The sequence below is a fragment of the Hippocampus bargibanti genome, linkage group LG17 (genome assembly GCF_051943395.1).
Source record: "Hippocampus bargibanti isolate YZ-2025 linkage group LG17, ASM5194339v1, whole genome shotgun sequence".
NCBI classification, from domain to species: domain Eukaryota; kingdom Metazoa; phylum Chordata; class Actinopteri; order Syngnathiformes; family Syngnathidae; genus Hippocampus; species Hippocampus bargibanti.
Genome location: NC_142750.1, coordinates 3458793 through 3473139, shown reverse-complemented (window position 1 = coordinate 3473139; position 14347 = coordinate 3458793). Strand labels below are relative to the sequence as shown.

General features: G+C 43.0%; 1 protein-coding gene across 1 annotated transcript in view; it reads right to left on the bottom strand.

The window, feature by feature from the left end:
• Positions 1 to 5204: 5204 nt before the first annotated feature.
• The window catches only part of elfn2b (extracellular leucine rich repeat and fibronectin type III domain containing 2b), a 40860-nt gene continuing 31717 nt past the window's right edge, over positions 5205 to 14347 (bottom strand). Inside the window, exons 3-4 of the mRNA XM_089019402.1 lie at positions 9385 to 10025; positions 5205 to 9291 (exon numbers count right to left, since the gene is read on the bottom strand). Of these exons, the coding sequence (XP_088875528.1) occupies positions 6790 to 9291; positions 9385 to 9723 (2841 nt within the window). The 5' untranslated portion in view covers positions 9724 to 10025 and the 3' untranslated portion in view covers positions 5205 to 6789. The remainder of the gene's footprint in view (positions 9292 to 9384; positions 10026 to 14347) is intronic.

The following is a 14347-nucleotide window of genomic DNA, read 5'->3' as shown; positions in this document are numbered from 1 at the left end:
CTCGTTATATCCATATTCAAGGGAGTCCGAAAAAATATCGATATAACCGGGACTATCGATATATCCGATATCGATATAACGAGACTTTACTGTATATATATATATATATATATATATATATATATATATATATATATATATATATATATATATATATATATATATATATATATATAGCACACAACAAATTAATGAATAACTAGTTTTCAAATCTGAAGTCAATAATAATAATAATAATAATAATAGATTTCATTTATAAGCGCCTTTCAAAACTCTCAAGGACTAACCCTAACCCTAACCCCTAAACCTAAACCTAACCCTAACCCTAACCCGAACCCTAAACCTAATAATAAATTTCATTTCTAAATGCCTTTCAAAACTCTCAAGGTCACTTTACAGTCACAGGATGTGTTTTTCTGTGGGTGAGTAGCGGCAGCCACACGCGCCAGCGTTCACTCAACCCTCAAGTAACTCAAATAGCTGGAATATTCACACAGCTCGCTAGCTAAAAGATAGATGATAGATAGCCAGCTTTCTATCCAGCCAGCCAGCTAAACAGCCACAGAGCTCACCAGCTAATAGACAGCTAACAGATAGCCAGCTATCAATCAAGCCAGCCAGCTAAACAGCCACGCAGTTAGCCAACTAAAAGATAGCTAATAGATAGCTAGCTATCAATCCAGCCAAATAGCCATACAGCGAGCCAGCTAAAAGATAGCTAGAAAATAGCCAGCTATCAATCCAGCCAGTCAGCTAAACAGCCACACAGCTAGCCAGCTAAAAGATAGCTAGAAGATAGCCAGCTATCAATCCAGCCAGCCAGCCAAATAGCAATATAGCTTGCCAGCTCATAAATAGCTAATAGATAGCCAGCTATCTATCCAGCCAGCCAACAAAATAGCCATATAGCCCATTAGCTAATAGATAGCTAATGACTGTTATTGTACATCCAAAAATATGACATTTTGATTAGGATTTTAGCTAGCATCATCGAATTTCGCAAGTTTGATTTGCTTTCGCGGGCCGAAAGAAATGATATGGAGGGCCGGATTTGGCCCCCGGGCCTTGACTTTGACACTGTGTTAGAACATATCATGGCATTCAAAACCTTGCCTAGGCTTAATAAAAATGTAACCAAATAATTGCAGATCAGAAATACCGTTTAAAAAAAAAAAGATTTAAAAAAACACTAATATATCTCAGGCTGAGTATAAAACATCAATTGAAGTATTTTAAATGAACATATTTCACAGCTCCTTAACATCCTTGTTTGGAAAGCAAACCCTAAATACAAATACTGCACATGGATATCTTTACCAAAGAGTTAATCAATCTTTTTTTTTTTTTTAATACGGGAAAAAAATAAACAAACATTTGGCATGGCCGGTTCAATGTTCAGTCTTACTTAAATCGGACCATCGTGGAATTTAAATACTGTTCCGTTTGGAAAACTACCGGTTGTAAGTTGAACGGTAGAAACACATTTGAGGCATTGATAATGTCTGGATTTCAAATGACTTGTCGATACGGCAGCTGGAATCAACTTTTTTTTTTCTTCACAAAGTGCGTGGGAAGTGTTTTGACTGTCAAGTGTGACAAGTGGCCAAAAAATCAGTCAAGCATTTTGACTGCACTTTTCAGATACAATTTCAGAGCAATGTAGCAAAAAAAAACACAAAAAAAGACAAGCATTTGACTGGAATGCATTAACTCATTCACTGCCATTCACAAGTGTATTCAGGAATTGAAAATATGACACAAAGCGCCATTCCCGAATTTGTTTGGGTGTTTTTTTTTCGTGCTTGGGTGCCGATAAAGCATTGGCCGAGGCCTCTGGCAATGTTTTTTTTCTTTCCAAGAGGGGGTAGCATTTCTGTTTTGTCCATGTTAGCGCTTTGTTCCAGATTCAGCTAGATAAACCAATATGTGTGTATTGGTTTATATAGCGCTTTAACAACAGCTGTAACAAAGCGCTAACATGGAAAAAGAGAAAACATTGCCAGAGGTCTTGACTTGAGCAGTTTCTTTAGATTAATAAAAATAAGTCCAAAAATGAAGACATCATTGACTGCCATTCCTGAATTTATTCAGGAATTGAAAATAGGATTCGCCATTCCCGAATGTGTTTGTTTTTTTTGTTTTCATGCTTGGGTGTTGATAAAGCGCTGGCCGCACCTCTGGCAATGTTTTCGGTTTCGGCACTGTCTCCAGTCCAAACATCATGGCTGGTGTCGCCGTTTTATAAACATTTCCTTTCATCCTAGCTGAAAGTCTTCTATCACACATCACACCTGACATTTTTCTCCTGCCCGGACACGCTTCTTCACCTCTTTTCCACACTCTCCATTGATCTGGACAGTTGACCCCCAAGTACTTAAAATCATCCACCTTCTTTATCTATTCTCCCTGTAGCATCACTCTTGTACTTGGGTCCCTCTCATTTACACACATATATTCCGTCTTGCTGCGACCGATCTTCATTCATCTCCTTTCCAGGGCATACCTCCACCTCTCTAGTTTCTCCCCCACATGTTCCCTGCTCTCGCTACAGATCACAATGTCATTTGCAAACATCATGGTCCAAGGAGATTCTTGTCTCACATGGTCTGTCAGCCTGCCCATCACCATAGCGAATAAGAAGGGGCTCAGAGCTGATCCCTGGTGGAATCCCACCTCCACCTTAAATACCTCCGTCATTATTTTTGTAGTCCTAAAATTCTAAATTCTGTGGGTCCTGGAATTCAAGTGACAATGATAAAACCCTCAACACATTTTTGCACGACTGGCAGTGAATGAGTTAAAATATCCACCTTTAATAGTTCAATAAAAAGTCAGCGAACTTTTGGGAGATGAAATCACTTCCCGTCAGGTCTAATTAATATCTCTCTCCAAGGAAAAGCCCAGTAAAAGCTTCTTTCGGGCTTTTAAGCACTGGCTGCTTTTTATTCCTTTAAAGCCAGACTGAGCTTATACGACGGGCACTCTAACTTGAATATGTCATTGCTTCTCATCAAAAAAAAAATCAAAATAAAAAATTTGAAGAGGGTCAGTGTGAGATCAAGTCTGAATTCCAAATTCTATTACCCGCAATTTGTGTGCAAGGATTGTAGCAAAAACCTCATCCCATTGCTCTCCTGATTTTCCTTCTCGATACAAGACTGCTCTTCATTGAGTAAATGTGACTCATTTTGCCAGGGTTGACGGCTGAGGACGGTATGGGAAGACAAAAACCAAAATACAGTGATACCTTGGCTTACGAACTTAAGTGGTTCCCAAGCAGAGTGTGTCAGGCGAAAAGTGTGTATCCCAAAAATTAATTTCCCATAGGAAACCATTAAAATGAGAATAATCCGTTCCCAAGTCCCCATAAAACACAATTTTTTACCTTCGAATTTCCTAAGCCTTAAAACGACACAAAATATACCTTATTTTATGTATAATAAATGTGCTATGGTACTACAATTAAAGAAATAAACTGTACGGTATAATAAAGTAGTTTTATTTACCTTTGTGATGGTCGTTGATGGCATGATGGAATGGAGTATTAAACACTGATGAGGAACGGAGCCTTCTTCTTTCACCATCTTGAGGAATGATCTCTTGTAGGTGCTTTCTCTGCCATAATTTTACCTTGTTCGTCATCAATTGTGTTCTGTTTAGCTGGGGTGATAGCTTTTTGCATCAATTGTACAGATGGCTTATGTGGGTTATTTGTGGAGCCTGATTGATGGGATATTTTAACCTTGCAGTCTACACTCTGCTTTTGAACTATCAAAGTTGAAACGAGTCCAAATTTCACTGTTTCCTATACATTTTCTCACTGTTGTCTGCCTGTCTATTGTTTACCCCCCCCCCCCCTCACTGCTGCGTTCTTGACCAATCATGTGGCTTCAAGCGAAGACTGGGGGCGGGGAATAGAGGACAAAACAGTCGGCTGCCATTTTATTGTTAGAATGGGCTCAGTCACGAACGACACATCACTCATTGTGGCGCTCCGTGTGTATCCCAAAAAATAGTTTGTATGTCAAGGTAAAATTTTCATGACTTTAACGTAAAATGAAAAGTTCGTAAGCCTCGGGGTTCGTAAACTGAGGTATCACTGTAATATAACTCCAGTGCACCCAAAAATGTTTTTTTTTGTCATCTTATCTTCATTGATCACCTTTTCAGACTCAATAAAACACTTTGCTTTGAGAGTCCTTTCAAGCTATTTGTGCTCATACGATCACCAATTTGCTTGCTTTTGATTGACCGTCCTAGTTACCTAGGACCGATAAATCTCAGGCTTTCAAAATGGTTACAAATGAAAAGCCGTATTGCTCGGTCAAATCTTTTGATTGTGGAAATCGTTGCACAGAAAAACACGTTCACAGTTTTGGCGGTTGACAAGATCCGAATTTCACATTTTGACTCAAAGGGAAAAATCGTGAAAGTAAACATGTGACTTGTTTGATTGGCAGCTCGAATAAAATCAAAGTCTACCCCCTTTTTTTGGGAGATAAGGTGCACATAAATATTTTATACATATGCTCATGATATGATTGATTATATTTGTCAACAAAGTCCTGAATTTAGAAATGCCTTTCAAACACGTTTTTGTTTTCAGCCCTAAATACAAATGCGAGGAAAGGATCACTTCAGTTTTCACATTGGAGGGTCAGGAAAATAAAATAAATATAAATAACAATAAATGTAAAATTTTCACAGCAGTTTAGATAGGCAGCTTGGAAATCCTAATCAGATTGTTGCAATGGAGAAAACAAAAAAAAAGCCAAGGGAAGAAAAACACTTTGGGTCCATAAACAAGATCATGGCTGTGTCGTCGCAAGAGGCACTGGGCTACGTTCGAATAATTACAAATGGTGATGTGTTGTCTGGAAAAATAACGAGGAGTAATGCTGCTGTTGTTGTTTGTGCATTCGCCCGTGTCTATCGCGATGTGGAAAGAATTGGAACAGCGGTAAATATTTCATAAACAGGACACTCGCGAGTATTCATTCCAATCCATTTAGACATCGACGATAAAAATCGGACAAAGCATGCCGACACCCGCTTACGACACGGAAACTGAAGCCATTGAGTGCAAGCAAACATGTAAGACATTTGGTCCAATATATATATATATATATATATATATATATATATATATATATATATATATATATATATATATATATATATATATATATATGAAAACATCCAACTTATGACCGAGTTCCATTCCGTCCAAACGATCGTAAGTCAAAATGGTCGTAAGTTGAAATCCATTCAAAATGTTGTTGACTAGAGATTCAGAAGCTAAATGTCTCGCAAACTCTGGTGCCATCACGCGGTCGATTGCTGTGCCAGAGTGAGATGCTGGCTGGCTGGCCAAAATTGTCGTACACGTTGCCGGCCGGCTTGCGTGTTGCGGGGCCAGGTGTAGAATTAAAATTTTAAAAATAGGGTCTGGAGGTCGTGGTCGTAAGTACGGGTGGTCGTAAGTCGAGCTGGTCGTAAGTCGGATGTTACCTGTATATATATATACCGTATGTGAAATAACTACAACTTAACTCATTCACTGCCGTTCGCGAATTTAATCGGGAGTTGAAAATTTGACGTAGAGCGCTATTCCCAAATTTGTTCAGGTATTGTTTTTGTCATGCTTGGGTGCTGATACAGCACTGGCCATGGCCTCTGGCAGTGTTTTCCTTTTCCACAAAAGGTCAACATTTTCATTTTTTCCATGTTAGCATTTTTCTCCAGCTTTAGGTGTTAAAGCGCTATATAAACCAATCTGTATGTACTGCATTGTATTTTGAACAGCCGCCCTCATTTCAAGTTCATATAACTCCAGACACATAACTTAGGAATTGACTCTTTTTTTCCAGATGAAAGAAGAGAGTCTAAGGTTTCTAACACTGTATTGAATGTTTAGGTAGTACTAAAATTCAATATTCTGTGGTTTCCTGCAATTCAACCGACAATGACAAAAACCCTGGCACTGGAGTGGACACATTTTTGCACGTCTGGCAGTGAATGAGTTAAAAAGAAATGTTGGACATGTGTTGAAACAGAGGTCCTACTACTTTTGCAATCGATTTGGAATGCATTTTACTTGGTCTTCCTGAAGCAATAACGTCATGATATCATCCGGACGTTCTTCACACCCTAAACCTAAAATGGGATGTTTTTTTCTGGGAGTACACTATTTTTTTTCCTACATTTTCGGCATCAATTTCCTCTGTGGTAACATTTGAAGCAGGTCCCACTTTACACTGGCAGTTATTTTTCCTGGATGGATCCCGCTGTTATAATACAAATACATCCGCCCCATCTGTTGTTTCGCGGTAAGCCATCATTTGACTCGGTCAAACGTGATCACTGTCAAAATCTTTCGGATCAACACAATATCATATTGGTCTGTGGCGGTTTCCCAAAGACTAATAACATGGCACTGAGTAAGTACTGAGGAAAAGATCACAAAATGGCCGGACAAATATTACGAGACTGCACAGTTTGCTTTGGCTCCCCTGTGGAGAGAAACCAAATTTGCAGTTAGGATCATCCAAAAACCGTGCTACCATGAAGTGTAAAAAATAAACGCAGTGAGTTATGATTCCGGGTATCCCAGGCACAGTTGCACAGTTCGTGCTGACGCATAATACTCTATACACTTGAGCATGCCAAAAATAAAACAAATTAAAGGCCTAACTGTGTCCAACGAAGTTTCTCCAGCCCTCAAGGAGCACCATAGACCCAGATGTAAACAAACCGTTTTCCTCCCAAGGCTTAATATTGGTCCTCCAGTCAAAGCTTCTGCTGTGCTGATACACCCTTCCAGTAATCCAGGATGTCATGGAGGTCCTCGCCCTTGGCGAACTGCACCTTTTTTCGGAGGGCGTTGCCAGCCGTTACATAACAGGCCTCGTCGCGCTGACCCTTCCGGTAGGGACGAAAGCGCTCCCAGATCCTCAATGTGCTCTCTGAGGAGTACTCTGGACTGGAGGAGTAGCCAGAATAACTGGAATGGTGGCGAGCTGGTGAAAGCTGGGAGTAGGACGCCGCGTCCTTACGGGAACGGGAGAGTGGCTTCAGGAAGGAGACCCTTTGGGCTGGGGAACCCTGATGGGAGCCGTCGTAGTAAAGAGCTGGGACGGAGTGGCGGTGCTCTGAGCAGTGGTAGTCTTGCTGCACCTCCAACTGCTGCTGCTGCTGCTGTTGTTGTTGATGGTAATGATGCGGGTTTTGGTTCTCTTGATGTTGAGCACCAACACCACCACTGTCGCAACCACCGCCACCCCCTCCCGTGCAGCTCATACTCCCCACCAATGGCAGTCTGTCCAAGGGTTCCCCGCAGCCCACAGGACTGGCACGATCTTGGTACTGTTGTTGTTGGTTGCAAGCGTCCGGACTCCGAGGCTCCGGAACATCCAGGCTATAGACGCGAGGCCCTCCGCGCTCCCTTTCCCGTCCCGCGGATCCGCAAGAGGCGGTGCTGCCTTGTTTCTTGACAGAATTTACTATCACCACAGCCGCATCCGCACTCATTTGCCGCTGAATGGGGCGCACGGCATTGGCTGGGGGAGGCGGCCTGTAGGGAGGGGAAACAACAAATCCACCACCGCTGATCCCCGGGCGCTCAGAAAGCGGGGTGTTCAAAGCCGGGAGTGGCAGAGGGGGCGGAGGTGGAATTTTGTTCGCTTGGCAGGATTCGGTCATCCCTTGCGAAAGCGTCATCAAACCACGAGTAAGAGCGGAGGTGCTGTTCGGGGGGGGCGAGGTCGGGTTGGTGGACGACAGTGCAGAATTCGAAGAGGAACCCGAAGCCGCAACGGCGGCCGCATCCAACTTGAGCGCATCGATGCAATTATTGATTATCTGGTTGACTTTGTCCACCTCCATGGCAATTGTTGAGATCTCTGACGCCGAGCCATGCCCGTCGTCATCCGTGTCATCTCCGACATCGGTGCCATCATCGTCCCTTAAATCTTCCCCCCGCATCCCCCCATGGCCACTCTCCCCTCCGTGCCTCTCCTTCCCCGCCCCTCCGCTTCTGACGTCCATGTAATTTCCTTTCCCCGTCATGGCCTCTGAGAAGGCAGTGGCCATTTTTTCCACTTGGGGAATCGAGGAAAGCCTCGAGGAGCTGGTGTTCGCCGAGTGAAGCATTCCAGAGCTGGAGGACGTCGACATGGGAAGCTTACCCCCGTGGTGGTGGTGATATTGGTGATGTTCTCTGGAGTGTTCCTGAAGCTTATGCACCGCCGCTGGATCTTTAGCTACCGCCGCCGCCACCTCGGGCCCATAACGCATTTCCAGTATGGTTTTCTTGACGCAGATTGACTTCTTTTTCTCATCATGCATACGTTTCTTACGTAGACAGTAGTAGACAAAGCCCAGAATGATGAGCATGCCGAATAGGCAACCCACAATGGTCATGATGTAATGCGTGGTGGTTGACGGCGTGGGTAGAATGTTGCTCGCATTTTGGGAACGGGTGGAAAATTGGAGGCACGTGTGGTTATACCGTTGGGAGTTACGGATGGACGCCACGCAGAAGGTGTAATTGGTGTGCGGTTTGAGCTTGTTGAGGGTGATCATCTCTTTCTTGTTCTTGAGGGTCATCACATCGGACACGAACGTGTGGTTGTACTGTGTGAGGATGTACATTTTGCTGAAGGGCCTCGGGATCTGTACGAGGAGAGAGGCTGACGACAAGGACACCTGATGAAGTTTGATGCTGGGAATGAAACTGTTTTCTGCGGATGTGGAGGAGTTGGGCTGGTGGTAAGGTCCCACCCCGCCAAACATCTCCGGACCGATTCCGGACGGACCGTCCAGGTCTGGTGGTAAGGACGTCATCCCAGGAATCATCACTCCGTCTCTGCAGTGAGAATGCAAGATGTTTTTGGCATTTCGACCGGCGTGACCGGCCGCGATGGGGCTGAGTAAGGGAAAGCCGAACATCTCCCGCGGCGTCTCACACTGGAGTCGATCATAAGTGTGGGTGACGTTGTTGAAGGATTCCAGCCAGCTCAGGAAGCTGTAAAGATCACAGCCACAGTGGAATGGATTTGCGGCCAGTTCACAAACCATGAGGCGATTGAGAACAGTGAACGTGGACGGATCAATCCGGGCAAGTTTGTTGGATGACAGATCAATGCTGCTAAGGCTTGGGCACTCCCAGAATGCATTGCTGGCAATAACCTCAATGAGGTTATGCTGGAGGAAAAGACACTGCATGCGGCCGAGCCCTCTCATCATACCCTCTGTTAGGTTGGTCAGCTTGTTATAGCCCAGTTGAAGAACCTAAGAACCAAAAAAATTAAATAAAATCATTAATAAACACCGCATGAGCGTATTGTTTAGGTGGTTCTGGAGTTTTTCGGCGTGCCCGATCACCTGGAGGTTGGCCTGTCCTGAAAATGCTCCATCTTCAATGTAGCCGATTTCATTCTTGGTGAGATTAAGGTCTGTGAGGTTGGTAAAGCGGTACATGGAGTTTAAGTGCACCGCTTTCAGCTTGTTCTCATTGAGTCTCAAGTCATGGACGGTGTTGTTGATGTGCTGCGGAATCGTCTCGTACGGCGGCTGGTTCTGACTACAGATAGCCAACCACACGTAGCCTTTGTCCCCTTCAATGAGCCAGCAGTCCCCGTTGACCACGGTGGGAAAGCGGGTGGCAATTAGGAGGGAGGAGAGAATAGCAATGTAACCCGAGGGGGTGGAAAAACTCTGCATGATGGAGATGGAAGTGTTCGTGTAATCCAGTGGAGAAATGCCAGGGCAGGCGCAAAAGGGAAGGGCGTGTTTGTTGGAGAAAAGGAAGTAGCAAAGGTGTCTGGGAAGGATCGTGGCAGAAGAGGCGGGACCGTGTCGGGTATAGAAGGGGGGGTGGGGAGTGGGGCGGGGGGCAGATTTCAAATGCCAGTCACAGCTTTAGGGCTATCATGGTTGATTAGCAGGTCATCCGGGTTATGTCATTTCTTTTTAGGCTGCGGTGAGGGGAGTCGCAGCTTCTCTTCATGCTCAGGAAGTCGGTTCTGTGAGGGACGATATAGACACAAAAAAAGGACATACATTATATAGAGATTCTGTCGATGTTTGTTTTTGAGCAACTGCTAGGAACAGCACGGATACTGCACATAACCCTCAAGCTTCATGGCTTCTGGTAGCGGACTCGAGCCAAAATGGAGGACGGACACCACCCAAGGAGTGAGACAAGGATTTTTTTTTTTTATAAGTGTCTATCTATAGTATAGATACTGTAGATCACAGGTGTCAAAGTCAAGGCCCGCGGGCCAAATCCGGCCCGCCACATCATTTTTTTTCGGCCCGCGAAAGCAAATCAAACTTGTTAAATTCCATGATGATTTCTAAAATCTGAGCCAAAATTTCATATTTGTGGATGTCAACCACAATAAAAGTCATTATTCTTGACTTCAGATTTGAAAACGAGTTATTCATTAATTTGCTGTGTGCTCTATATGTAATATTTGAAGGGATTTAAACATTCTAATGGGTTCCCCAAATTCATAACGGCCCTCGAGAGGAAACCATAACTACAATGTGGCCCGCGGCAAAAAATGACTTTGACACCCCTGTTGTAGATAGATAGATATATAATATACAGTAAAGTCTCGTTATATCGATATCGGATATATCGATAGTCCCGGTTATATCGATACTATTTCTATGCACGCACTGAGAAAATTACATGCAAACAGGGTCGGATATATCGATAGTCCCGGTTATATCGATATTTTTTCGGACTCCCTTGAATATCGATATAACGAGACTTTACTGTATATCCATCCATCCATGATGTGGTCGAAATTCAGTCACTGATTTTTTTGCAGGTGATAAATGCTTCACCCTTGAAGTTGTTCTTCAATATTTTTCTGCATTGGGATATTGGAGTAAACACATTTATACGCAAGAATGCAATAACCTTGCCATGATCTAATGACAAGAAATATGATGAATGTGCCCGTTTTTTCCAACAGGTCGGGAATGTTTTCCTCATTATGGTTGTTGATGACAACCTTTTACCGCATCCCTCCTCCCTCGCTACCTACCCCCCCCCCCTCCCCCGCTTACATCCGATGCAATGAGGTCATTTCAGCTTTGTTTGGCATCCACAATGTTCCCCTGCCAATTGGACCTCGGGCCACAGAGCGAAGGACTTTGTGGTAAAAAAAAAAACAAGAGCATGTCGTCTCCCCGCAGACATTCTTTGTCTTCTGGCGAAAGATGCCAGCGCTCTTTCGCCTTTCAATCTGCATTTCATTTGAATTGCAGTCAAGTGTTTACATAAGTAGAGGATTAGCAGCCTGTTGCGTCATGATATAAATTGCCCACTTGCTGGTTGAACAGCCTTGGGAAGCATCCTTCATCTGACATATATTCGACGCTCAATGGTCCTCCCGTTTCTATATGGTTCCTTTAATAAAGCTTTTACACGTGGAGCACTTCACCTAACACACTTTTATGTTCCACCACTTTCATCCCACTTTCTTCTTTTGCCGCCTTGTTAATTTCCTTTATCATCACATCAAATGCCACTTTGCCTTTCACTCAGTGGAACATCCTTTTTTTTTATTTTAGAAATCTTTGTGCTGCAAATTTTGACGCAAGAGAGAACTGAACTCCATGTCTATTCTAGTCCACGTTCCCTTGAGGTGCCGATCATCCTCCATCATCTCTTCCGACTACAGGAATTTGTGACATAAGAGCAAAAAAAATAAAATAAAATTATTCTTTATACATTTAAAGCTATCCATAACCTTGCTCCCTCCCATACCTATCTGACCTTCAAATTTCTATTCCCTCTCGTTCCCTCAGATCCTCTTCCTCCCTCCGCCTCTGTATGCCCCCCTGCCCGTCTCAGCATATGGGGGACAGAGCTTTCAGCTGCCCTGCGCCCAAACTCTCGAACTCACTTCCTCACAACATTCGTAACATCGATTCTTTTCTCACCTTCAATGTATAAAATATTAATCCACATGCCCCATTGTGGCAATGACAAAAATAAAATAAAAAAACAGTCAAACTTCAATAGGTCCTGAATTTCACTTTGTGTGCATTTGAAGCAAATCCTGGTCTGCTTTTAGTTGGACATAGTCGGTCGGCCATTTTAATTGTGTGACGTTTATTTCAGGCTTGATCTAATTTGTTGGCCCATATAAAAAAGTCGCAAGGTTCACGTTGGGGAGGCAGGAAGTTCATACCGCGCAGTTTGGGGACGTGATTGCATAATTAGGAATGTGGGGCAATGGTGACCACCAGGGAAATAACACTCGCATCATTGATCCATTTTTAGGATCAAAGGATCAAAGTATCGGGGGACATAAGTTCAATATGTTTTTGCCGGAGAAGCTAGAGAAGCCGGTAGCGTCCTCCCAAAATCATCGGTTTCTGGCTGATAAGTGGATTTAGTTTAGTTTTTTTTATGCCTTTTCAATAACTTTTCAAGGCCTTCTCTACTGGCCCAATTTGTCTTTCAGCTTCCTTTAATTACTTTTCCCCTGTTGTGCTGCGTTTAACCAATCACATTTCAGCCATCATTTGTTACCAGGGTCAGAAATCGACCTGGATGCCTTCACAATCAGTTCTGCAGGCCCTGGAGCCTAAGAATCAATGTCGATGAAATTGTTGTTTTAACCAATCACAGTTCGAGTTGGCAATCTGAGGCCTGCTCCAAAGAGTTTTTGTAAATTGTGATTGGCTAGTCACAAGTCAATCATAGTATCACTAGCTGCTATGCGATAAGCGCATAAAGGCCAGAGCTAGTACACTGAATCCGTAGCGAGCTAAATAAGCAGATAAAATGTTTTTGTGTTGATTTAATAGCGATTTTGGATGCAGAAATACTGTAAAATCTGTTTTCAAGATGGAATTTATCAGAATAGATGATATTATTTAGGTTGGACAGCTCCGAAGCTAGCAAAAATAGCAAATAATATCGCAATTTTACGCGGTTATTATGAATCCACTCGTTCAGAGTAAAAATTTGATCAGTTTAATGACAGTATTTCTTAAGTTTTTCAAGTCACAAGTTATTCCTTTGCTAATGGCACCCTCTAGTGGATTTGTAGTAAATCACACCGCACTCGCAGCTGTGGAGTGATTCAGACATAGCACTACTGAAGGCCTAGGAGTGACATGCACGTGCACGACAATAGCTCCTCTGCATCCAATACACCTTTTATAGGGATCAATCTTTTGATTTGTTGAACGCTGCTTTTTAAATGTTCTAGGTCAATGTGGTTGCGTAATTCTTGCATTGCACAAACCATGAAATGGCAAAGACATCAATACATCTTGTAAAGCGCCTTATCAGCGATCCCAGCTGTACGTTCCACGCACCGATGAGCTTCAAGAAAGCAACCTATTTGCGCTGCTCGCGAGAAATCATCTGGGTAGGTCGTAGGTGAGGTTATTGAATCATTCGTCGGTAATTATTTGCCTGACGGAAGGCGCTTGAGTGTAAACACTCGGGCGACCGGGGTGGAACATCAAAGCCGTTAAAGTGCAGCTCATAATCAATTCTTGCTCGACAAATTTCATTTGCCTGTTATTTAAATTGTTTCAGGTTAATTATTTCAATGAGAGAGGTTTGTGTAAGCTCTCAGTCGTACAGCAGTAGGAACTTTGTGTTGCAAGTAATAAGTGGGAATTTTGTGTTGCAAAATTCCTACTTATTTCAAACCGATAAACACTAAGGCAAAAATTAGTGCATCCAAAAGATAGGCTGCCAAATGAAAAACAAAGTAATGTAGTTTATTCAATATGTTGCAAAAATGAAAATTGTAAAGAGCAATACATTGGGAAGACTAAACAAATTACCCAAAAAAAGACTATCAACATCGCAGGGATAATACTAGTGGGCCTCAATCTGCAATACATATGCACCTAAAAGCTAGCAACCACTCATTTGACGACAATGAGGTTAAAATCTTAGCAAAAGAAAATAGATGGTTTGAAAGGGGAGTAAAAGAAGCTATTTTCATAAAACAGCAAAACCCTTCACTAAATCGCCATGGTGGGGTGAGGTTCAATTTGGATCGTTCCTACAACAGACTTCTTAAGCAACATAGACTTTGTTACGCTGATGAGGTGATACTAGAGCAAATGGGGCAATCAGGCCAGTCGTAGACCCCATACTCAGGCAGGACAACAGAAGTAATCAGTCAGGACAATAGAAGTAATCAGTGTAGCCGCAGGGAGTAGTCCTCTGCTCCCCCCAACCTGAGAGCAGGGACCGCCACGCTTGGACAGTAGGGATATATATATATACAGTAAAGTCTCGTTATATCGATATTCAAGGGAGTCCGAAAAAATATCGATATAACCGGGACTATCG